The 25,093-nt window shown below is 34.9% G+C and overlaps 1 protein-coding gene across 8 annotated transcripts in view; it reads right to left on the reverse strand.

The window, feature by feature from the left end:
• Positions 1-25,093, reverse strand: part of SPATA5 (spermatogenesis associated 5) — a 325,548-nt gene that overhangs the window by 172,830 nt on the left and 127,625 nt on the right. The window contains exon 15 of one of the 8 annotated variants that reach the window (XM_029941251.1): positions 20,641-20,752. The exons of the other annotated variants lie outside the window; for them this stretch is intronic. Within the exon in view, the coding sequence (XP_029797111.1) occupies positions 20,678-20,752 (75 nt within the window). The 3' untranslated portion in view covers positions 20,641-20,677. Of the gene's footprint in view, positions 1-20,640; positions 20,753-25,093 lie in introns of those variants that run through there. 8 annotated transcript variants of the gene reach the window in all.

A 25,093-nucleotide genomic window follows, 5' to 3' on the forward strand; every position in this document is an offset into this window, starting at 1 on the left:
ATATATATATATATATATATACATATATATATATATAGTGTTGGCAAGAATGCAGAACACCTGGAATTCATATATTGCTAGTGATGCAACAAAGTCCTGATAATCTGGAAATCAATCTAATTACACATAAAGTCAGATATCCTATATTTCAATGGTTCCACTCTTTGTAATTATCCTAGAGATATGAAAACTTATGTTCACACAAAAGCCTGTCTGCTTATGTTTACTGCAGCATTATGCACAGAAAAAAAACTGGAAATAATCTAAAATGTCCTTCAGTGGGTGTAGGGTTAAGCAAACTATGGTATATATCCATACAGTGGAATATGATCCAGCAATAGAAAAGGAACAAACTATTGATACATGCAACACAGACAATTCTTAAAAACATGTTAGGAAACCATACTTAAAAGGTTACATACTGCATGGTTTCACTTATATAACATTTGAAAAATGGCAATTAAATGGATATATCAGTAGTTGCCAGGGGTTAGTGATAGAAAGAGGGTTAACTATAAATGAGCAGCACGAAGGGATTTTCTTGGAGTATTGTATTTGTATTGTGATTCTGGTGGTACTTACACAATTCTGCACATTTGTCAAAACCTCACAGACTACACACCAGTTAGTAGCTCGGTCACCTTGGTCAAGTTTCTTAACCTCTCTATATCTCAGTTTCTCATCTATAGGATCGGATACGGTAACTGTATTCACCTTATAAAGTTAAGATGTATCGACTAAAATAGTTAGAGCAAGACTACGATTTAAGATATGCTGAACTGAAGTGCCTTCAAGATATCCAAGTAAGTAGTTCATTGGAGAGGTCAGAGCAAAAGTCTGCTAAATCAAGTGCAATCACATGATACCTGAAGCCACAGATGCAGATGAGCTTGTACACAGAAAAGGACGACATAACAGGGGTCCTGGCACTCAGCCTTGAAGAACTGCAACATTTCATCGTCTCCTCTGATTAAGCCGAGGAGAGTATATAAAGGAGTCAAGAGGGGTAAAAACAATAGAAAAACCAGGAGACTTGTTATGTTATGTAGAACAACGTCCCAGAGTATTTAGAAAAAGAAGTGGACAATGAGGGTGAACAAAATTAGCAGATAATGACTGAGACTGCTAGTTTTTTCTTTTTCCTTTGGTAATAAAACCCTCAATTAGAGCTGTGTGCTCAGCCACTCAAAATAGAGAACATATTTATCTTGTAGCCTCTCTTGTACCTGAATATGGTCATGTAGCTAAGATTAGCCAATGGGATGTAAATGATACATGCAAGCTATGGGTTATGCCCTTAGAGTGAGAGAATAATGAGATTTTTAAACATGTGGCTAAGGGATGATACCTCAGCAAGACAGAATGAATCTGAGTTTCCGCCACCATTAAAAGAACCACCATATCAGTTAATGGTTCTGTTGTCTTAAACCACTCCTTTTAAATGAAAATGAGTAGCTTTAGTATTTCAGATTTCAATACAGCAAATTTATGAGAAGGGACATATATAAAGAAAAATGTCAATATATTTTTAAGCAAATATTTAAATGATAGGTATAACATATGACCTATACATTAATAACAAAAATATCTGATTATACAAAGCATATGATATTTTTTGACATTTTGAAAGTAATTTTTTTACATTTCTCCATTGTGCTGGGTTTTTGAGTGAGGGAGGGCTGAAGTAGAGAATCACTGAAAGTAATCAGGTGACTTCTCACGTTGATGGGGGAAGTAATGAAGCAGAAGAAAACAAACCACTATTTTAGAAATTAGACACAAGTCTAGTTCATGATGTCTGCTTTGACAGTTATTTAGTGGTTTAAATCATAACTATTTTTTTCAGTCACTGAAAAGAAACCAGTGCAGTTTTAATTCTCAGTTTTCATAATTAAATATAAGAAAATCTATTCTTTAGAATATTAAAGGATAAGTTACACAATTGATTTTTATATACCTTAATGACTCACATTAAGTAATAAAATAACATAAGACCTCCAAATCTAAGTTTTAAAAAACATAATCTGTGTTCTAAAAACACTTTCCAAATTTTTCACTGGAAATTTTGCAAAGGAGTAGGAAACTACACCTTTTAATCCTGCAGAGAATTCACAAAAGCCTGAATCAAGTATCAAAGAATAGTTTTAAGCTAAAAGAACAAAAACTAATAATGATTTGCTAAATCAGTTTTTATGTTTATCCTCCAACATTTCCACCAACAAATTTCCAGCAAACTCCAAGAACATGCTTCTTTCTCAGATATAGTGGATTTTTTTTGGACTAACTACATTTCTGAACGAAACGCATGCAAAGTTAATAAACGGAAGGAAAAGCAAATATAGAGTTGTCATTTTAAAATTATATTCTTAAAAGGTTTAGGGGTATCATTTGTGGAACACAAAGAGATTTCCTTCTGTAACAGCATTCCAGGACATCACTCTTTCCTGCCTGCCAGCAGACAAGATTATACTTGTCTGGAATGTCAGTGAAGTATTTATACAAAGGCAGTTTTTCAGAATCTTCTTATTGTGAACACAAAACAGGAAATACAGTAATGCCATTGGTATATGTTAAACACTGTTTAGTATAAACTGTGTTTCTCTCTTAATAAGGACCAGGTTAACCTTCAAGAGGAAGAGGTGAGAATGAGCACATGTGTAAACACATACCACTAGTTGTTTGCAGCTGGCCAGAAGAAAGGCTCAGGAAGAAAAATCCAATCAAACTTTAAGAATTTGCCAAATGATGTTTCAGTCAGTGTTAAAACTACAGCCTCTAATAAAAGCTTATTTTTCCCAAGTTCACAGGGGAAAAATCAAAGTACTACTCTACGAAAGTGAATATTTTATTGAATGAATACCTTAATAATATGTTATTTAATTGAAGTACTGTTTCTGAGGCAGGAAAAACAAATTTCTATGTAAACTGGCCATCCAACAAAAAACACCATATAAAGCATTTCATGGTCTTTTAAAATTCATTTTTCAATTTTTTTCACTAAAAACCAGCCTAATTTACCTTCCCTGTATTAAAAAAAATACAAATCTACAAAATTACATACTGAAGATTTTTTAAATTTATTTACAAATAGGTTATAAAGTACAGATGGTATCCCAAGTAGAATAAACTCTTACAGAGATAAATTTTAATCTTCCGTTAAGATAGCAAAATGAACTTTGGTTTGACTGCCCCCTGCTGATATTACAGATTTAAAACTATAAAAGTTGATTTCAGAAAATTGTGATGTTATCATTTAAAAAAATGATTCTATTTCTACTCAGAAATTGTTTTCAATCTGTTAGTGGAAACTAAGGAGATTTAAACGTTTATGTCTTATTTTCACTCAATGGTCAAATATTTGTGAATATCTATTATCTGACACTTAGAGGGTTACATCTCTCTGACCTCAAAATACTTAGAAGCTATTGGATGGATAGGAAAAATGTGGAAAAGAAGAAACTACTAGAGAAAAATCAAGAACTAAACTAAGTGGTACTGAAGAGAAGCAAGCTAAGAAAAAAGATATTGGTAAAGCCATATTAGTTTTTTTGTTTTGTTTTGTTTAAAGTAAAAGGTAGTTAAGACTGAAACAGCTGAGAAAAAGTAATGAGAATGGTGTTAGATAAATGGAAAAGAGACAAAAGAAGCAAAAGCCTGGAGGAAATAATGAACATGGCATGTGCAGAACATATGACACTAGAAGACTTAATTGCCATGGAACACCTGGGTGGCTCAGTTGGTTAACCATCAGACTTTGGCTCAGGTCATGATCTCACGATTCATGGGTTCAAGCCCCACGTGGGGCTCTGTGCTGACAGCTCAGAGCCTGGAGTCTACTTCCAATTCTGTGCCTCCCTCCCTCTGCCCCTTCCCTCTTACAGTCTCTTTCTCTCTCTCTCCTTCTCTCTCTCTCTCAAAAATAAACATTAAAAAAATTAGAAGACTTAATTGCCAGAATAAATGGATAAAATTATGTTTCATGAAAATAGAAAATAATGGAGAAAGACAGGCCCAACTTTTCCAAACTAAAAAAGTCAGAATGAAAAGCTGAACTTGACACAAACATAAGGGAGCCTCTGTAAGTTCCTTAGCTGTATGGCAACCTGGTAAAGCAGCATAATAACCTGGTTAAAGACATTCCTTTAGGAATGAAGTAGAACAAAGATGAAATGGAGGAAAGAAGAGACAGGAGGCAGAGAAACAAGTTAAGAGGCATAGAAACTGGTTAAGAGACAATTCTAGTAACCCAGAGAAAGAAGTGAACCAGAATGGAAGCAATGGGAATGAAAACCAAGAATGACACTGAGATACATTTTGAGTTAAAAGCAAAATTGGATGCTTGACTTGACTTAGATTTTTGTCCAATCCTTACACTATATCATGACTGTTAAGTTCAAACAAAATAATAAATACTAAAAATTTTTAAATTGAGTTGAGACAGAGGAGCATGTCTATCTCTGAGAGTAAAGGAGAAGCATGTAAATAAAAGGACATAGCAATGTTTAGTCAAAGAAGGGATACATAAGGAACTTCATGGCAAACGGTCTCAATTATCTCTATAAATTGGTTTCCATGCTCATTTCTCAACTAAGAATGATAGATTAATACTCAGCCAAAATTTCTAAAATATTTGATGTCACTTTTCTATTTAGGAGTCCACTTCCTACTAGAGATATCCGGACCCAAGGGATGGCTTCATCTGGCGAAAACTTCTCATTTTTCTGTCACTGTTTAGAAAAATCTGTGTGCTACTTTACAAAAATATTCAAAGCTGATCCAAAGATGACATTGTTTCCTACACATATATGTACAGTCTTTCCAAACACAGTTTATGTGAAGACATCTGGGCTCAAGCAAGCACCTCAAGAAAAGACCATATTCGTATTGTCACAGGTAAAAGTGGTAATGCTAAGACCTCATGGGAAAGTAATACATCTCCTAAGACAAAAGAGTGGTCTTGTCTTAGAATTAGCAAAAAAAAAAATCATGGAAAATACTAATTTCTGATTTTCATATTTTTCTTTGCAAAGAAACTTTTGTTTAAAAAATTATAACACCTGAAGTTAGATTTTAATTAATTAATTTTCTTACGGAGCATGAAATCCATTTGTAATTCTTGTGGCCCAAGTTTACTAACTTGTATCAATGTAACATCACTGTTAAAAAATGAACATCATAATACTAAAGTTTCCGCTCAAAATTCACATTCATGAAGTAATGAAATAAACATCAAGATGTGCATAAGTCCAATAAGATGATATATGAGATGTTAACGCTAATTAGTATTTCCTAGAAGCGACTCAAATTGTCAAGACCTCATAAATATTTGTGGAACAAATAAAAGTGCTATACTAATTACATGTCGATATGATACACCTAACTAAGTTCTTCTCTAAAGTAAAATAGGCAGGGATCTGATACATTTTTTTCTTCTAAACTGAAAAAAGAGTATACAAGTTATTAAATAAAATTTTAGAGAAGGAAAAAAGAATTAACTATTGTTATATTTCAGATATTTTAAACATCTTTTATAATTAAAAATATCAGTTTTCCATTTTCAAACTCAAGTAAAATGAATATTTCCGAAGCAATTGTCTTTTGAAAAACAAAAGTTCCTCTGACAAGAGATTTCCCAGAAAATAAAATAAAATGAAAATATAAAAAGGTCAATTTTCAGAAAGTACATGATTTAAACAATAGAAATGACAATTTAAAACTGAGGAAAGCAAAGCAGATTTTAATGTACACTGCATGCAGGTCCCATCTGGATAAAGAATAGAGGAGGATTTCAAAACACTACCAACAACTGAATATGCTGTCTAACAGATGTGTAATCAAAATAAGAGGACATGGCTAAAATTATAGCTTTGTACTCTATACATTACAAACGTAGAGAGATGGTCTTATGCATAGAAAGAACAGTTTATCAATACCAAAAATCTTTCTGGTGTTTTCCTTCACTAGTTACTATTGCATTAGACAACAAAAGTAGGCAGTACTATATCTAAAGGTGCACACTTTTTAAAAAATGCATCCTAGGAAAAATCTAGTTCTGTCCAATCAGCATATCCTTGGGAAATGTTTATCTGATTATCTAAATATTATCTTAGACACTAAAATAGGTAATTTTGGATACAGAGATTGCAAGCAGAGGCTGATGTGTTTAAAGAGTAAGGCAACAGAACAAAAACCAAATAGGCAATTTGAGAAAGCAGAATAGGACCTGAGTCAAGAATGAAAGCTAGAGTGACAATATCCCTGAGTGACAAAACTAGTTCAAAATAAAAGTCTAGTTTGCCAGCTATGAAGTTTTTTAAACAATCACCCTTGAATATATTCATGTTTTAAGAACTTCGTAGGAAAAAGGTCCTCATACTCCAAGGAGACCAAAAAAGGCTTATGGAATTTGACTCAATTAAATTGTCTGTTTTGGACAAGAATACAAAACAAAGTATCTTGAATTTGACAGCAGTAACAATCCCAACTCACCAAGACTCAGTCTTGCCTAAAGGCTATGTATATAAGACCATATTTAAGATGGCAGCATATACAATAAGAAAAAGAATTTATGTATGTATAAACTAAAAGGATGGTTAATATAAATGAACACTTTTATTGGTAAATAGTAATGGATAAAATGTCACCAGCACACTGAAGTATTAGCCCTTAATTATTATTGCATTTTCTCAGAATTTTTCTGAGACGTTATTTGGATAAACACTAGAAAGAAGAGGTCAGAAAAGATTTTATTGTATTTTATTTTTTTACATTTAATTTTGAGAGACAGAGAGAGACAGAGCATGAACAGAGGAATGGCAGAGAGAGAAGGAGACACAGAATCTGAAGCAGGCTCCAGGCTCTGAGCAAACGTTCAGCGGAGTCCGATGCGGGGCTCAAACCCAAGAACTGTGAGATCATGACCTGAGCCGAAGTCAGACACTTAGCCAATTGAGCCACCCCGGCACCCCAAAAAAGATTTTAAATTTTAAATTATGTTAATGGCTCACTGAAGAAATTCAAATGTAATGAACTGTTTTCTTAACAGGACTGATTCATTCACAGGGATCCATTCACATTGTCTTGAGCACCAGTACTTGCAACAACTAAGACAAAACCAAAACGGCTGGTCAGGATTGATGATAAATTGGGTTAAGTTTAGAAACAGATGAAAATCACTGGTCACTACAAGGAAATATCTCATAATTATGGCCTCAGTAACGCAATACTATCTACCCTGAAACTTCACCTTTATAATCTGGTTACAAGTTCTGGCAGCCCCAGTGCATCAGACCCATTGATTCTGAAAGTAAATGTTATGATTCTCAAGAATAAACAAGTTGGAAAATTAGAGCAAAATGAGGAGTGAAGATGGGCCCTGCATATTGCACTACTACATCTAAACTTCCTTCATATATAAGAGTAAGTTTGAAAAATGGAGAACAAAGTATATAATTTGCTGCACTCTTCGGAAAGATCGAGGATACTTGCAGCTTATCTCCCTTTTCTCTGAAAGCCAGAGTCATGACTGACCCACAAACTCCTAATGAGGACGAAAGTAAGACACAGAAGGAAACTGACTGGTATGGTGGAGCAAATACCATCTAAATGATACAAGAAACTTGCTTACACTTACCTTTTCACTTTCAACACTAAATTAACCAAGTGTAACTCACCATAAGTATTTCCTTCTTTCATTCATTCTATTTTAGTTTTTGCTTTAATATTTTTATAATTTGAGAAAAATCCTTAAAGAGTCTCAAATATTTCTAACTTAAAAACTAATACAGACTTGTTCTTTCCAAAAAGAGAAAATCTTTTGATAATATACACCAACAACAGAAAATTTAAAAACTGTCTTTTTTCTATTTTATTTTTATGGTATTATTTTAAAATTTTAATTCCGGTATAGTTAACATACAGTGTTATATTAATTTCAGGTGTACAATACAGTGGTTCAACAAGTCTGTATGTTACTCAGTGGTTATCAAGATGATCCTCTTCATCTATTTCACCCGTTCTCCCACCCACTTCCCCTCTGGTAACCATCTGTTCCTTCTTTGTAGTTCAGAATCTGTTTTTTGGTGTTTCTCTTTTTTCTTTGTCACTTGATTTATTCTTAAATTCCATATATGAGGGAAATCATATAGTATTTGTCTTCTCTGCCTTATTTCACTTAGCATTATACACTCTAGATCCAACCATGTTGTTGCAAATAGCAAAATTTCATTCTTTTTTTATGACTGAGTAATATTCCATTGAATATACCACACCTTCTTCATCCAGTCATCAATCAGTAAATACCTGGGCTGCTTCCATTGTTTGGCTATTATAAGTAATGCTGAAGTCAAAATAGGGGTGCATTGATCCTTTTGAATTAATGTTTTAGTATTCTTTAGTTAAATACACAGTAGTGGGATTACTGGATCACACAGTAATACTATTTTTAATTTTTGAAGAACTTCCATACTGGTTTCCACAATAGCTGCACCAGTTTGCATTCCCATCAAGAGTGCAAGAGAGTTCCTTTTTTCTCAACATCTTCACCAACACTTGTTTCTAGTGTTTTTGATTTTAGCCATTCTGATAGGTGTGAGGTAATATTTCATTGTGGTTTTGATTTGTATTTCCCTGATGATTAATGATGTTGAGAGATACAAAATTAATATAGAGAAATATGTTGCATTTCTGTACAATAATAATGGAATAACAGAGAAAATAAGAAAATAGTCCCATTTACAGTTGTACCAAAAAGAATAAAATACATAGGAATAAACTTAACCAATGAGGTGAAAGATCTGTGTTCTGAAAGCTATAAAACATTGATGAAAGAAATTGAAACAAACGGAAAGAGGGTACGTGCTCATGCATTAGGAGAACAAATACTGTGTAAATGTCTGTACTACCCAAAGCAATCTACCCTATCAAAATACTGATATCATTTCTCACAAAACTAGAAACAAAAAATGCTAAAATTCGTATGGAATCATAAAGACCCCAAACAGTCAAAACAGTTTGAAAGAGAAAAAAATATAGGTGTTTCAATTCCAGATTTCAAGATATACTACAAAGCTGTAGTAATCAAAACACTATGGTGTTGGCACAAAAACACACACATAGATCAATGGAATAGAATAGAGAGTCCGGAAAGAAACCCATGATTATATGGTTAATTAATCTTCAACAAAGGAGGCAAGAATATGTAAAAAGACAAGTCTGTTCGACAAATGGTGTTGGGAAAACTGGACAGCTACATGCAAAAAACAAAACAAAACATTTTCTTACACAATACACAAAAATAAACTCAAAAGGGATGAAGGAACTAAATGTGAAACTTGACCTCATGAAACTCCTAGAAGAGAGCACAGGTTTTTTTTTTTCTGACATTGGCTGTAACAGCATTTTTCTAGATTACATCTCTTGAGGCAAGGAAAACAAAAGCAAAAATAAACTTACATCAAAAATATAGAGCTTCTGCACAGCAAAGAAAATAATCAATAAAATTAAAGCCATCCTCCTGAATGGGAGAAGATAATTGCAAGTGACATATCCAATAAAGGGTTTTATCTAAAATATATACAAAAGTTATATAATTCAGCATTCAGAAAATAAATAATCCAATTAAAATGGTCAGAGGACATGCACAGACATTTCTTCCAAAAGACAAACCAATGGTTAATAGACTTAATTGCCAGAATAAATGGATAAAATTATGTTTCATGAAAATAGAAAATAATGGTGAAAGACAGGCCCAACTTTTCCAAACTAAAAAAGTCAGAATGAAAAGCTGAACTTGAGGCAAACAAAAGGGAGCCTCTGTAAGTTCCTTAGCTGTATGGGTTTGCTGGGGGCTCTGTGCCTCCTGGATATGGATTTGTTTCCTTTCCCAGATTCAGGAAATTTTCAGCTATTATTTCTTTAAATAAATTCTCTGCCCCATTTTCTCTTTCTGTGATCCCTATAATGTGAATGTTTGTACACTTGGTAGCGTTGCTAAGTTCCCTAAGTCTATCTTCATTTTGTATATTTTTTCCTCTCACCCGTTCAGACTGATTGCTTTCCATCACTCTGTCCTCCAGGTTGCAGATAGATTTTCCTACTCTTCCTTGTCTCCTATTTATGCCATCTAGTGTATTTTTACTTTTATAATTTATTTTTTATGTATGTTCTTTTTTTAAATTAATTTTTTAATGTTTATTTATTTTTGAAGGAGAGACAGAGCATGAGTAACGGGGAGGGACAGAGAGAGAGAGACACAGAATCTGAAGCAGGTTCCAGGCTCCAAGCTGTCAGCACAGAGCTCAACGTGGGGCTCCAACACATGAACCATGAGATCATGACCTGAGCTGAAGTCGGATGTCCAAACAACCAAGCTACTCAGGTGCCCCCATCTAGTGTACTTTTAACTTCAGCTACTATGTGCTTTATTTCTGATTGGCTCTTTTTTTATATTTTCTATCTCTTTGCTAAGGGTCTCACTGAAGTCTTCCACTTTTTTCTCAAGTACAGTAAGTACTTCTTTCAAGTAAGCATCTCTATGATCATCACTTTAAATCATCTATTTATTTTGTCTAACTCTGTCTTTTTTTTTTTTTTTTGAGAGAGCACACCAGCAGGGTAGAGGAGAAAAGAGAGAGAGAGAGAGAATCTTAAGGAGGCTCCATGCTGAGTGTAAAGCCCAACAGGGGCTTGATCTCATGACCCTGGGATCATGACCTGACCTGAAATCAAGAGTTCAGATGCTCAACCAAGCTAACAAGGCACCCTTGTGTGTCTGTTTCCATATGTTAGAAAAGTCAGCCACATCTCTTGCTCTTGAAGGTAGTGGCCTTATGAAGAGATCCTGTACTGTCCTGCAGCACAGTGCCCCCAGCTCACCAGAACCTGGTGCTTCAGGGATGTCTCTGATGTGTGTTGTATGCACCCTGCTGATATGCCTAAGCCACTTTTCCTTTGGTCCAGTCATCTCCAATGGCTCTCTTTGTCTGTCATGGGCAGTGTTTCTTTTCTGTGCTCCTGGTGAGCTGGTCTGGGGACTTGAGTTGAGACCAAGCATTTTCCAGAAATGCAGTAGCACTTAACTGCAGAGCACTTTCCTTTTCCCTATTTTGTCCCCTGAGAAGCTTTTGTTGAGGGCGGGGGGCTGCAATCAGACCAGCTGTCTGCTCCCAGCCTGTTGATAGGGCTGCAGTCTAAGTGGTGTGCATGGTGAACTTTCTCTCTCCCTGGAACAGGAGTCACTTTGAAGTGGTGGTAGCCCATTGGGGCTGAATGCCCACTCCCAGGTCTGTGGCATGGCTTTGGATGGGATCTGGCCAAAAGCATACTGGAGCGGGTGGATCCATAGAAGCCAGCAGCACAAGCTGCGTTAGGAAGAATTGTGCTGATCTGCTGTGGGAGGAGACCTTGAGCCGGGGCCTGGCTGAAGGAGATGTGTCTGCGGGGTAACACATGGGCAGAGTGAATTCTCAGCACTGTTAGGTAGCAAGGGTCGCACAGTGCCATGTTCTTAAGCTGGGGGCGGGGGGGGGGGGGGGGAAATGGTGCCCACCAAATCCTTTGTTCCTAGACATGTCCTCCATAGATCTCTGCACTTCTAGCACATGCTCTGAGATCAGAAAACAAATCTCTCTCTCCTATACCCAATATGATTTTCAAACTCCTGCTTCTCTGCTGTATCTCCACAAGGCTGTTTGTCTTGCTGTCTCTTTAAGGGTAGGGACTCAGTTTCCCCTAGCTACAACTGCTACAACTGCTGATTTTTAAAGTTCTAGGTTTTAAGTTCCTGCTGATTGTAAGAACTTGTAAAACTCTGCCCTCTGGTTTTCAAAGCCAAATGTTATGGTGATTCATCTTTCCTATGTGGGTTCCTTGGTGTGAGTCTGTCTCCTCTTCTCACACCTGTGGCACCAGCCCCTCCAGGGGTCCCATGGGTCCATTTAGCTCCTGACGGGGTCTCTGTCCTTCATACCCTCTTAATGTGGCCTCTTCTCTACACAGCCATGGAGAGTTTGCTCCGCCAGTCTTCAGGTCATTTTCTGGGTCATTTACACTCATGTGAGTGTTATCGAGTTGTATCTGTGGACAAGGTGAGCTTATATCCCTCCTACTCCACCTCCTCCAGACTCCTCAAAATCTGTCTCAACACTGAAGGCAGTAAGAGAATTCTCAAGAAACAAGAGGAAAATACAAATTTAGAGGCAAGCAAATGAAAAATAACTACCTCTAGAGCAGGCATTTTTGCCTTGAGTATGTGAGAATTCCCTATGGTCTAGAAATTTAGTTTTAATGACTCTCATGCACCTGTCAAAGTGAAAAAGCAATCAAGTGCCTGGCCTTGGTGGATAGTTGAGAGAGAATATGGGGCAGGGACTTCAAAGGGTGATACCTTTATAAGTCATCCCAGTCAAACGCAGCCTACAGACACAACTGTAGGGATATGCACCATGGCCTTAGCTCACAGTGAAAGAGAAATCGATGGGGAAACAAAGTAACTTCCCACAGAAATGAGAATTATGAACCTTAAATAAGATTACTCACTTAGCTCAAAAAGACTTAGCTAAAATTTTAGTTTAAAGTTGTCCTGGACCCCCCAACAACAATGAGCAGAGTTAATGGGCAGAACTTGGCTTCTAAACACCATTCTCCACCAAAAGGAATCAGAGCCCCTTGGAAAAGTGCCTGGTTTCAGAATTGCAGCAGGGAAAGTATAATATTGGTTCAGAACATCTATCTCATGTCAGAAAGAAAGCCTAGAAGAATGATGGAGATATAGGAAAAAGGAGCTTAAAGGTGATCCATTGGCCTAAATTGAGACAATCTCAGGATCAAAAGAAATAATGACAGCCAAGTATTAAGAAATCAATGAAACAAATAAGAATCCATAGGTCTACAGTGATAAACATAAGGAAAAAGGGTGAATTTCTTCTTTAGAGTAGAAAGTCAATCAATATTTGCAGAAAAAAATGACGTAATGAGAAAAATGGCTATTTGGCAATCATTGTAAAAATAACTTGTTTAGGCAAGAAACATCAATGGATTCTTAAATTAGTGGTGAAAGGATCGAAGGATCAAAGTATATCTCAACAAGATAATTATAAACTATCATGGAAAAACAGTACCTTTGTAGTAAAGAAACCTGAAAGACCTTAACCAAGTGATCAAAGCTAACATCACCAATAATGATACAAATCAGTCATGTGCCTCCTGATAAGAGAAGAATATTGCATCTGTGGCATTACTATCAAAACGCATAGGGGTGCCTGGGTGGCTCGGTCAGTTCAGCGTCCGACTTTGGCTCAGGTCATGATCTCACAGTTTGTGGGTTTGAGTCCTGCATCAGGCTCTGTGTTGACAGCTCAGAGTCTGGAGCCTGCTTCGGATTTTGTGTGTGTGTGTGTCTCTCTCTCTGCTTCTCCCCTGCTTGTGTTCTGGCGCTCGCTCTCTCGCTTGCTCACTCGCTCTCTCTCTCTCTCTCTCTCATTAAAAATAAAAAAAAAAACAAAAAAACAACAACAAAAAAAACGCATAACCTGAATCTCCTCATGAATAAGCATCACAAAAACCTTAACTGAGGGACATTCTACAAAATAATTGTCATATACTCTTGAAGAATGTTAAAATCCTGAAGGACAGAGAGAGTCTGAGGAATTATTTCATATTAAAGGAGAACAAAGACATATGACAGCTAAATGTTGCATATGATACTGTATTTTCTTTTTTACAGAAGACATTACTGGGTAATTAACAAAAGGTGAATAGGATCTGTAGATTATATAACAGCATTGAGCCAGCATTAGTTTCCTGATTTTGATCAATGAATTGTCATTTTTTTCTAAGAGAATGGCTTTGGTTTTGAGGGAACACACATTCAAGTATTTAAAGCAAAGACATCATTATATAACTTCCTTTCAAATGATTCAGAAAACAATTAGAAAGACAAGTAGAGAGAAAGTAATAAACGGAATGTGACTATGTTAACACCTGGGGAACCTGGGTTAAAGACATAAGGAAACTGATTATAAAATTACTGTAACTTGTATAAGTTTAAAATGATCTCATAAATGGAAACTTTTTAAAAAAAGATTGGATTTTTGGGTAATAGTTCTCCAGGTCCCTTGTAGAAAAAATACAAACTCTCTGTAATAGAAAAATATTATAAGTTCAAACCTCAAAAATAAACTACCAAGAAACGTGAGCTAACACACAGAAACAGAGGACACACACTATCAGAGCACCAGTTGTTACAAGACACACAGCATCACATCCACAAAGACTAAATATACTGGAAATTTTTTGAAGCTGAATCTAAGGGAGTGTATTTAATTCACTTAAAAAACAATGTAACCAAAAGCCTAGTAATAAAACAAAATAAGATACAGTGACTACTGAAAACTAAAAAGCAGAAGTCCCTAATTATGATTTAAAAAACAAAAACAAAACACTATAAAAATACACATGGTAGAGAAGAAAGGTTAAGGTCCAGGATTTTCAAGTCAGACAATCTGGTTCCATCACTGACTTGTAATATAACCTTGATCTAATTATTTCACCGTCCTGTGCCTCCCTCTCTTTATCTGTAGAACAGGATTTAGAGTACTTCAAAACCTTTGGTATAAGAACTAAATGAGTGGGCTAATATATATAAACAATTTAGAACAGTATCAGTACATTAAAAAATCCTCAATTAAGGGTGGTGGTAAGTACTTTTAAAAAATATATCCATACCCAAACTTTTTATAGCCTCTTATTATCAGAGATCATTATCATCAGTATTATTGATAATAAGAAATTAAAATTTAATAATATGTGTATAAGGCAGAAGCTCTCTGAATCCTCTAAAAATCTTCTTACCTAATACTTTTCTTCCTCACAGCTGAAATAGTCTAGGGTATTCTTCCAACGCGACTTCTACTCTTCAACCTACTCAGAAGACCTTATCTGACAAGAAGAACCTTTCCTCATTCTGAGCCTCCATAATGTTACTCATTGAAATACTGAATTGGGAGTGGCAGCTTTAATTTGGCTGCCTTAATACAATGTATACGGTGTCACTGAACATAAGAACTAGAAAGGTCCTTAGAGATCATCTAGCATGCTGGTTCAGAAGAGTGGAATGCCTACAAAAACTCGGTATCTTTTTAGATGATACATGGACCATCTAAATAAATAACATTAAAATTTTATTTCCTTTTCAATTTTCCAATTACCACAGGATCATAAACTTTTTTTAGACATTATTTCAAATTCACATCAAATTGTAAGAATAAGAACAATACACAGAACTCCCACATAACAGTTATGCAAGTTCACCTATTATTAACATTTTACCCTTTCTGCCTCATTCTTGTGCTCTGGGGTTCTGCTTCTCAGACAGGGAGGCCCCTAACACTTGCTCATCTTGTTTTGCCTTGAGCCTTCTGCAAAGATTATATTTAACTTTCATTTAATAGCACTGTTTTGTTTTCACTGTATTTATTTTTACTGTTGTTTTTATTTATGACAAATATCTCTTTTAGGGAGGTTTAAATTACCCTTATTCATTAAATTTATCTAAGTGTTTAAAATATCAATTGATGGAAAATATAAAGTAAACTGTAGTAAGGTGGTACATAAATATGGCAAATTCATGATGATGCACAGGGAAAAATTAAATTGAGAAAACACTCAACTAGTACTGGTATCTTTTTAAAAAATAAGCTGCTGGCTGGACAACAGTAATATACATAGATGTCTAACCCAGTCTGGCGCTTGTACTAAGTAAATAAGTTAGAACTTAGAATTAAGTCTTCCTTTAGGCCAATGCCCTTTCAATTTCTTTAAGGAGGAAGTATCACAAAAGTCTTAATTTCCCAATACATGATTTCCCAATACCTGCCATGGCAGGATAAATAGCACTGGCCCATAAGATTACATCTGCCATGCTCCCAAATCCTCCTCCTAATCTAACCTTTACTCTCCTGTTCTGGGTGCACAGCAAATGTCAACTGAGTCTGTTCCTACACTACCTCTTTCCTGCCCCTCTTCTATTCAGTAAGTACTTACTAAGGATTTAATATGGCCAGAAGATTAATAAGCACAATGATAAGCCAGGAAACAAAAACAATTAAAAAATCCTGAATCAATAACTCTAGCTTAATAATTATTTAATATTAAAATAATGTGATATAAATATTATTTAAACCAATAAAATGATTGTTAAAGGAACATGACTATTTCTGTAAAAACCAAGGCAAATAAATGCTTAAGACAATTTAATCATTAGGAAGAGAAGAATATTGCATCTGTGGCATTACTATCAAAACGTATAGGGGTGCCTGGGTGGCTCAGTCAGTTAAGCGACTGACTTCAGCTCAGGTCATGATCTCACAGTCCGTGGGTTCAAGCCCCGTGTCGGGCTCTGTGCTGACAGCTCAGAGCCTGAAGCCTGCTTCACATTCTGTGTCTCCCTCTCTCTGCCCCTCCCCCATTCACTCTCTGCCTCTCACAATAAAAAAATAAAAAGATAAAAAATTAAAAAAAAAGAAAATTCAATCATTAAACTTTATATAAAACATTTTAATAATTCCTCATTTTATTTTTTCAATTAACTACGACTGGTTACCAACCAGTAGTTACCTGGAAATCTTGAAACATTAAAAATTACTGGTGAGACAGCCAAATGACAGAACCACTGTAGAAGAAAATAAGGCAATATTTACTAAAATTAAAAAAAACATTTACCCTTTAACAGAGCACTCCCACTTTATGACAAACCTACACAACTATAAAATATCAGTTGGATAAGGTTGTTAGTAATTGCAAAAGACTGGTGACAGTCTAAGTGTTCATTGGTAGGGGACTATTTGTATGTAGTTCTGTGCTTATGCAGCCTACAAAACGATGAGGAAAATACCATTTACTGAGAAGGAATGATCTCCAAGATATGATGCCAAATGAAAAAAGCAAAGCACTTAATAGCATACACCTAGTTTCCTACATCTTGTATGGGAATACGGGTATTGGAAACAATAAATTTGGAACAATAAATAAATATACATATTTGCTTTTATTAAAAACAACACTGGAAGAAGAAAGAGACTAATAAAACTAAGGTGAGGGAGACAAGACTGGGATGCATAAGTGGGAGTAAGGTATTACCATGTGTATCTTTTGACAGATTTGATCTTTTATACTTATTATATATTACCTATTCAAAATATCTAAACAAAATCTTTAGAAATAAAAAAATAGACTTAAAGAATACAGAGAATAACACTGAAATTTATTACTTTACTTTCTGTTAGTGGTGTAACAACTTATTTTATACGTTACAGTCTCTAATTGATCATCAAACTTAACATGTTTCACCTCTAGCTAAGATTCAAATTCTTCTCTGACTTTTTTCCTATACTAACATAGCTGTGGCTGGTCTATTTATTTAAAAAACAAAACAAGACAAAAACTCTAAGAGGACTTTTGGTGGTGATAGAATGCAGATTTCCTGTCTGTCTCCGCCAAACAGACAATTTCTTAAACACGTAAACAAAGGTTAAGTGATTTGCTATGATACTTAACTTCAAGCTGCATTTTTTTCATCCTCTCCTTTATAGAAAGCATGACTTTTTTCCAGAGCACACAATCAGTTCATTAATGGGATATGGGTGGTGTGGTACACAACTTGACTGTTTAAGAAATAAGATCAGCAATCTTCACATTCAATGCAATCCCTATCAAAACATCACCAGCATTTTTCATAGATCTAGAGTAACCCTAAAATTTGTATGAACCATAAAAGACCTCAAATAGCCAAAGCAATTTTTAAAAAGAAAAGCAAAGCTGCAGAAATCGCAATTCTGGACTTTAAGCAATATTACAAAGCTGTAGTCATCAATACAGTATAATATTGGCACAAAAACATATGTATAGATCAATGGAAAAGAAAAAAACTCATAAATGGACCCACAAATATACGGTCAACTAATCTTAGACAAAGCAGGAAAGAGTATCCAATCTTCAACAAATGGTGCTGAGAAAACTGAACAGTGACATTCAGAAGAATGAAATTGGACTTGTTTCAAACAAAAGTAGATGAAAGACCTAAATGTGAGACAGGAAACCAGCAAAATCCTACAGGAGAAGACAGGCAACAACCTCTTTGTCATTGGCCCATAGCAACTTCTTACCAGACAAGTCTCTGGAGGCAAAGGAAACGAAAGCAATAATGAATTACTAGGATTTTATCAAGATAAAAATCTTCTGCACAGCGAAGGAAACAATCAACAAAACTAAAAGGTATGGAAGAAGATACTTGCAAATGGCATCCCAGATAAAGGATTAGTATCCAAAATCTATAAAGACCTTCTCAAACTCAATACCCAAGAAACAAATAAACCAGTGAAGAAATGGGCAGAAGACATCAATAGACATTTTTCCAAAGCCATTCCACACAATGGCTAATCGACACCTAAAAGATGCTCAATATCACTCACTGTCAGAGAAATACAAATCAAAACTACTATGAGGTACTACCTCACACCTGTCAGAATGGCTAAAGTTAGCAACAACATGAAACTACAGATGTTGGCAGGGATGTAGAGAAAGGGGAACTTTCTTGCACTGTTGGTGGGAACGCAAACTGGTGCAGCCACTTTGGAAAAGTTAAAAATAGAATTACCTTAGGATCAAAAACAATTGCACTACTTGGTATTTACTCAAAGGATATAAAAAAATACTGATTTTGAAGGGGCACAGGCACCCTGATGTTTACAGCAACATTATCAGCAAATGTCAGCCAAATTATGGAAATATCCATTGACTGATGATTGTATAAAGAAGATGTGGTATATATGTGCAATGGAATATTACTCAGTCATTAAAAGCAATCAAATTTTCTGCCACTTGCAATGACATAGATTGAGCTAGGATGCATTCTGCTAAATGAAATAAGTCAGTCAAATAAAGACAAATATCATATGATTTCATTCATATAGGAAGTTTAAGGAACAAAACAGATGAGGGGCACCTGAGTGGCCCAGTTGGTAAAACCTCCAACTCCTGATTTTGGCTCAGGTCATGATCTTATAGTTCATGAGTTTGAGCCCATGTCCAGCTCCATGCTGACAGTGTACAGCCTGCTTGTGATTCCCTCTCTCCTTCTCTCTCTGCTCCTTCTACTCTTGGTCTCCCTCCCTCCCTCCCTCTTTCTCTCTCTCAAAAATAAATAAATAATTTTAAAAAAAGGAAACAAAACAGATGAACATAGGGGAAGGAAGACAAAAAAAGAGACGGAGGTAAACCATAACAGATTCTTAGAAAACAAACTGAGGGTTGCTGGAGGGAGGGGAGTGGGAGATGCTCTAAATGGCTGAAAGGTATTAAGGGAGGTACTTGTGATGAGCACTGGGTGCTACAGAGAAGTGATGAGTCACTGCATTCTACTCCTGAAAACTAGTATTATACTGGGTGTTAACTAGAACTTAAATAACCTGAAACAAACAAGAAATAAGATCAATTGCAATTATTTTTAATATAGTGAGTTTAAGAATGTCACTTATATGTAGTCCCCAATGTCTATTTTTATTTTAGTGTAATAGATGAAATATTATAAAATCTCTTGAAGCTTTATATTCTACCCCATGTACTACTTTCCAGGAACCTCAATAATTGTTTTGAGCATACCATGATCAGGCCAGGTTCCCAAATCCTAAATCTCTGGAAGGCAATATGAGACAAATCCTTTTTGTCAGTCTCTAACTTCACTACCACCACTAAGTTACTAGCGTGTTTGTAACCTGTGTAACTAGTGGTTGCACACACTTCTTTCGACTGCAAATTACTCTTTTGAGTAGACAGTGATAAAAATGAATGGAAGTACTGTTGTACTCCATATGAGAAATGAACAACAGCATGACTATTCCTTACACTGAGGACCAGCAACCAATTAAAGATTGGACAACTGTTTAATTCATCTAAATAAATATTAGTGTCACTACAAATTCCAAATAGATATTAACAAACACCCATCTGACAAGTTTAAAACAACCACTTGACTTTCTAGATGCATTAACTGAGGCTTACACAAAAAATAAATTACCAACAGTCACATCTAAGAACTGAATCCAGAGCTTCAGGTTACTGAATATTTCACCAGAAATAATTAATTTTACATATAATGATTTCTCTTTATTTGTTAAATGATTCAATTCACCAATATAGAAATAATTCTATATAACCCCATCTCTTACAAAGGAGAATTTCCCTTTAATATTTGTCCTTCTATCATGAAATAAGACTATTTTCCATTTCTTTGTATCATGCAATCACCATATTGTCTCCATGAACATTTTTCCAAAGAACGTTTATGTTTATCATGTTCATAAATCCCCGAGTCAACATTTAAAGCCTTTTTTTCTCTTATTAGTAATTTGAAGAAACAAAATAAACTCTCCCTATAAACACTGTAAACACCAGTGGGGCTATTCATTTGGAAAAACTCCCATCAAGATAAAAATCCATGCTTTGAGAGCAGCATTTCTCAACTTCAATGCTGCTGACTTCAGGACTACAGAACACTTTGTTGTCGGTGCTCTCCTATGCACAAAATAGGGTGTTGAGCAGCATCTGTGGCCTCTACCTACTGGAGGCCAATTTCATCCATCCATTTGCAACAACCAAAAATGTCTTCATATATAGCCAAACATCAGGGTGTGGAGTGGGGAGAAAAATCGTCCAGGTGAGAAACACAGAAGGTTATAAAATCCTTATTAGCAGAAATCTATAAGAAAAGAATTGACAATCAGCTTCCTGGATAGTTCAGACATTCACTGTTTGATGAGGAAGCTGGTTCTTACTGATTCTGTTTGGTTGAGAGAATCTTCTGAGGTTTTTCTTGTTGTTCTTGTTCTTTGTTCTTGTAATTCTATCCTTCTAAACCTTCATGAAGAATCATAATTCTTATAACTTTTTTTTTTTAACTGCCCTCAAAAATGACTTGAATTACCAGTATACTCATGACTGTAAGTTCAAATCAGGCCCAAAGTTGGGGGCTGAGAGGACCTATATATGGAAATTAAAATTGAAATCCAGGTGATTAGCAATTTAATTACTGATACATCTGTCTGATTCATCAGCATAATCACTCTCCTCAAAGGTTGAACTGGTGAGGATTTTGCAAGCTATTAGAAACTGTTATTAGCCAGATTTTTTTTAACTGGACATGAGGCTGTAGTCCACTAAAGGCTATCACTAATGCAAGGGGATGTTTTAATCCCTGTGGAGATTGTCTGGGTAAGTGAGCAAAGACTCTAGCTGACAGCACAGATAATACAATTCAGTTCCAGGCCAAAGCACTGTATTTGTTTTTGTTGTTTTTCTCCTATCCTATCAGCAGCCTGTCTCCATGGATTTGTCTGGGAAAATGATAAATAGTAAAGCAAGCAACCTTCTCCATGCATCTAAATCATCTTCTTAGCAAAGACCCCAAGCAAAGCTTTAGACGGACCATATTCTAAAATGTACATTTATATGTATAGTAAGTTACTTACAACCAATGAATATAAATGTAACAAAATGCACAAAGAGATAAGTATTTATACAGAGCTTTAACTCCTTGAAGTTCAGAACACATTAAAGAAAAAATAACAATCATCAAATATTTATAAATATGTTGAACAGAAAATATAAATACATGAACGACTCCCATCAGCCCCTGGTAACTAAATTATAGTAAATTAATTACAAGACAGCTTTGACCACCAAAGGCCATTTACACATAAATTTTTTGAAATCTAATACTCAAATTGTACTCTAAATCCAAGAAATAAAAATCTAAAGATACCATACAAGTATTAGCTTCTATAAAAGTAAATGGCAAATTCCTTCTGCAAAATAAAAATACTAAGAAAATAAAATACATAAGGAAAAATCTAAACAGAGTTTCTGTGCCCTGCAGACACTCGTGGAAGCACCTTTGAAACACTGGAAACAAATGAAAAAATGTTAGTGGCTGGGAACCAGATAAAGAAGAATTTTAAAAATTCACTATTCCTGGGGTGCCCAGGTGGCCTCATTGGTTAAGTGGCCAACTCTGGATTTCAGCTCAGATCATGATCCCATGGTTCATGGAATGGAGCCCCATGTCGGGCTCTGTGCTGATAGCACAGAATCTGCTTGGGATTCTCATTCTCTCTCTCTCTGTCCCTCCTCCGCCCACTCCTTAATGTGCACCCACTCTCTCTCTCTCTCAAAATATATAAACTTTAAAAATATAAATACATAAAGTAAAAATTTTTTTTAATTCACTATTTCCTATTTAAGTTTTTCTCCTCCACATTTTGTACTTTCAGTCAACCATTCAAACTAAAATTTAAATGCTGGAAGTAATTAAGTTTCACAGGACTTAAATGATAAATAAATACAGACTATGAAAAAAAAATCACATCCTTAAGTCAAGAACTATATTTAGGCAGTATTACTGTCTGGTATGGAGAGCACCATTATGAAAGACTATAACATTAACTAAAAGAGGATTGCATCCCTGCCTGAATTTTAATCTCAGTGACCTGAGGAACACATAAAACAAACAAAAATTAACAATTTAGCTCATCATATTTTTTCTTTATCTCATTGATCTGTATAATTTCTTTCTGGCAATTATAGAAAATAGCAAAATACCAACTTTACGATACCTTTTAATATGATGTTTTCAAAACCAAGAAGAAGGATCTTCCATTCAAAGAGAGGCTCTAAATAATTTGGATCCAAATTGATTGATAGATTCATTCATTCATTCAATAATTCATTCATTCATTCAGTGATATATCATGCAACATATATAAACTAATGGCAATCTTGGGTATTAATAAACAGTATTCATAAGTCTTTGTATTATAATTATAATAAAAACATTCATGTCATGTTTAAAAATGTGCAAAACATCTTTACTATATATTATAATCAACTTTTGACTCTTTTCTGGCTTTATAATCTACTTTAAGAGGTAGGAATGGGAGGCGGTCCTAGGGAGTCACTTGAAAGTTACAGAATTAAATATAAGACTAAAAGTTAAACTTCCCAATTATTAAAGGGTTGTGTTTGTTTTCATAAGCCACTACAAGATTTTGATATAAAACTTTTATCAGAAATGCTTCTTCCTTCAGTGGACTTCAATTTCCTGGTGTCAGACTTTCATCAAATGTAAAACTTAATGATCCCTTTTTATTGTCTTATTAAAAATAAAATCTTAAGGTTATCCACCAATTTATGTATCTATGCTAACCAGATAATATCAAATTCTAGACTATATCAGAACTTAAGGGTTCATAGGTCATATAACCTCCAATCATGGTGAAGACAATTTCTTAATATTTTAAAAAAGGAAAAGATCAAATGAAGCAAATTGCCATTCTTAGAAATTAAACATATGAATTTAGAAGAACTAGAAGAGAATCTTGTGTAAAGGGCTGCAGAATGAAGTTATCTCAATTTCCTGGCCAACATGGCATGCTAATCCTGATTATAGTAATAAAAGTACCATATCATATCCCAGTCTCTTCATCCATCAATTTATATAATAATGTTGTTTTGGGGGTAATTCTTTTATGTACAAAACTCTTATTTAAAAACTCTTAAATCGTTAAATATTTTAAACAAAAACAAATTTAAAGAATTATGTTGGTGATTATATGCATGTATATAGGTCACTATATAGGGCCTAATAAGTATTATGGGAATAAGAAAGGTAAAATGAAAGAATATATGTCAGCTTAAAACTAGACAGCAATGGTTTTAACTTTAAAATGACAAAGAGGTATTTATCCCTTTCATGTACTACTCCCTGGAATTAGGAAACTGTTTTCTTTTATATAACTCTCTCCTCGTGCTGTCAGCACAGAGCCAGATGTTGGGTTCAATCCCACAAACTGTGAGATCATGACCTGAGCCGAGATCAAGAGTTAGAGACTTAACTGACTAAGCCACCCAGGTGCCCCTGAAAATTTTAATTTTAAAATTATGTAGTATAGAACAAATACTGTTGAAGTGTCCATACTACCAAAAGCAATCTACAGATTTAATGCAATTCCTATCAAGTACCAAGAGCATTTTCACAGAACCGGAACAAATAATCCTAAAATTTGTATGGAACCATAAAAGTCCCCAAGTAGCCAAAGCAGAAAAATACAAAACTGGAGGTATCACAACTCCAGACTTCAAGATATAGTGCAAAGGTGTAGTAATCAAAACAGTATGATACTAGCATGAAAACAGACACATAAAACAATAGAATAAAATAATAGGAATAGAATACAGATCCCAGAAATAAACCCTCAATTATATGGTCAATTAATCTTCAACAAAGGAGGCAAGAATATGCAATGGGAAAAAGTCTCTTCAACAAATGATGTTGAGAAAACTGGACAGCTACATGCAAAAGAATAAAATTAGACTACACTCTTACACTATACAGAACAATAAACTCTCTTACACTATACAGAAAAATAAACTCAAAATGGATTAAGGACTTAAATGTGAGACCTGAAACTATAAGAGGGCAAGGGCAGGAATTTAAAGTAATTTTTCTGACATTGGTCATCGCAACATTTTTCTAATAGGTTTCCTGAGGCAGGGGAGACAAAGCAAAAGTAAACTTATGGGATCACACCAAAATAAAAAACTTCTGCACAGCAAAGAAAACAATTACCAAAACTAAATACAACCTATCGAAAAGGAGAAAATATTCACAAATGACACACTTGATATAGGGCTAAGTATCCAAAATACATAAAGGACTTATAAACTCAACACTCAAAAACCAAATAATCCAATTAAAAATAGGCAGAAGACATGAATAGACATTTATTTAAAGAAGATATACAGATGGGCAAAAAACACATGAAAAAATGTTCAACATCATTAATCACTAGGGAAATACAAATCAAAACCACAATGAAATATCACCTCACACCTATCAGAATGGCTAAAATCAAAAACACAAGAAACAAGAATTGGTGAGGATGCTGAGAAAAAGGAATTCTCTTGCATTGTTGGTGGGAATGCAAACTGCTGCAGCCACTGTAGAAAATAGTATGGAGGTTCAGGTTCCTCAGAAATTAAAAAC

Source organism: Suricata suricatta, chromosome 1, assembly GCF_006229205.1.
Source record: "Suricata suricatta isolate VVHF042 chromosome 1, meerkat_22Aug2017_6uvM2_HiC, whole genome shotgun sequence".
Lineage (NCBI taxonomy): Eukaryota > Metazoa > Chordata > Mammalia > Carnivora > Herpestidae > Suricata > Suricata suricatta.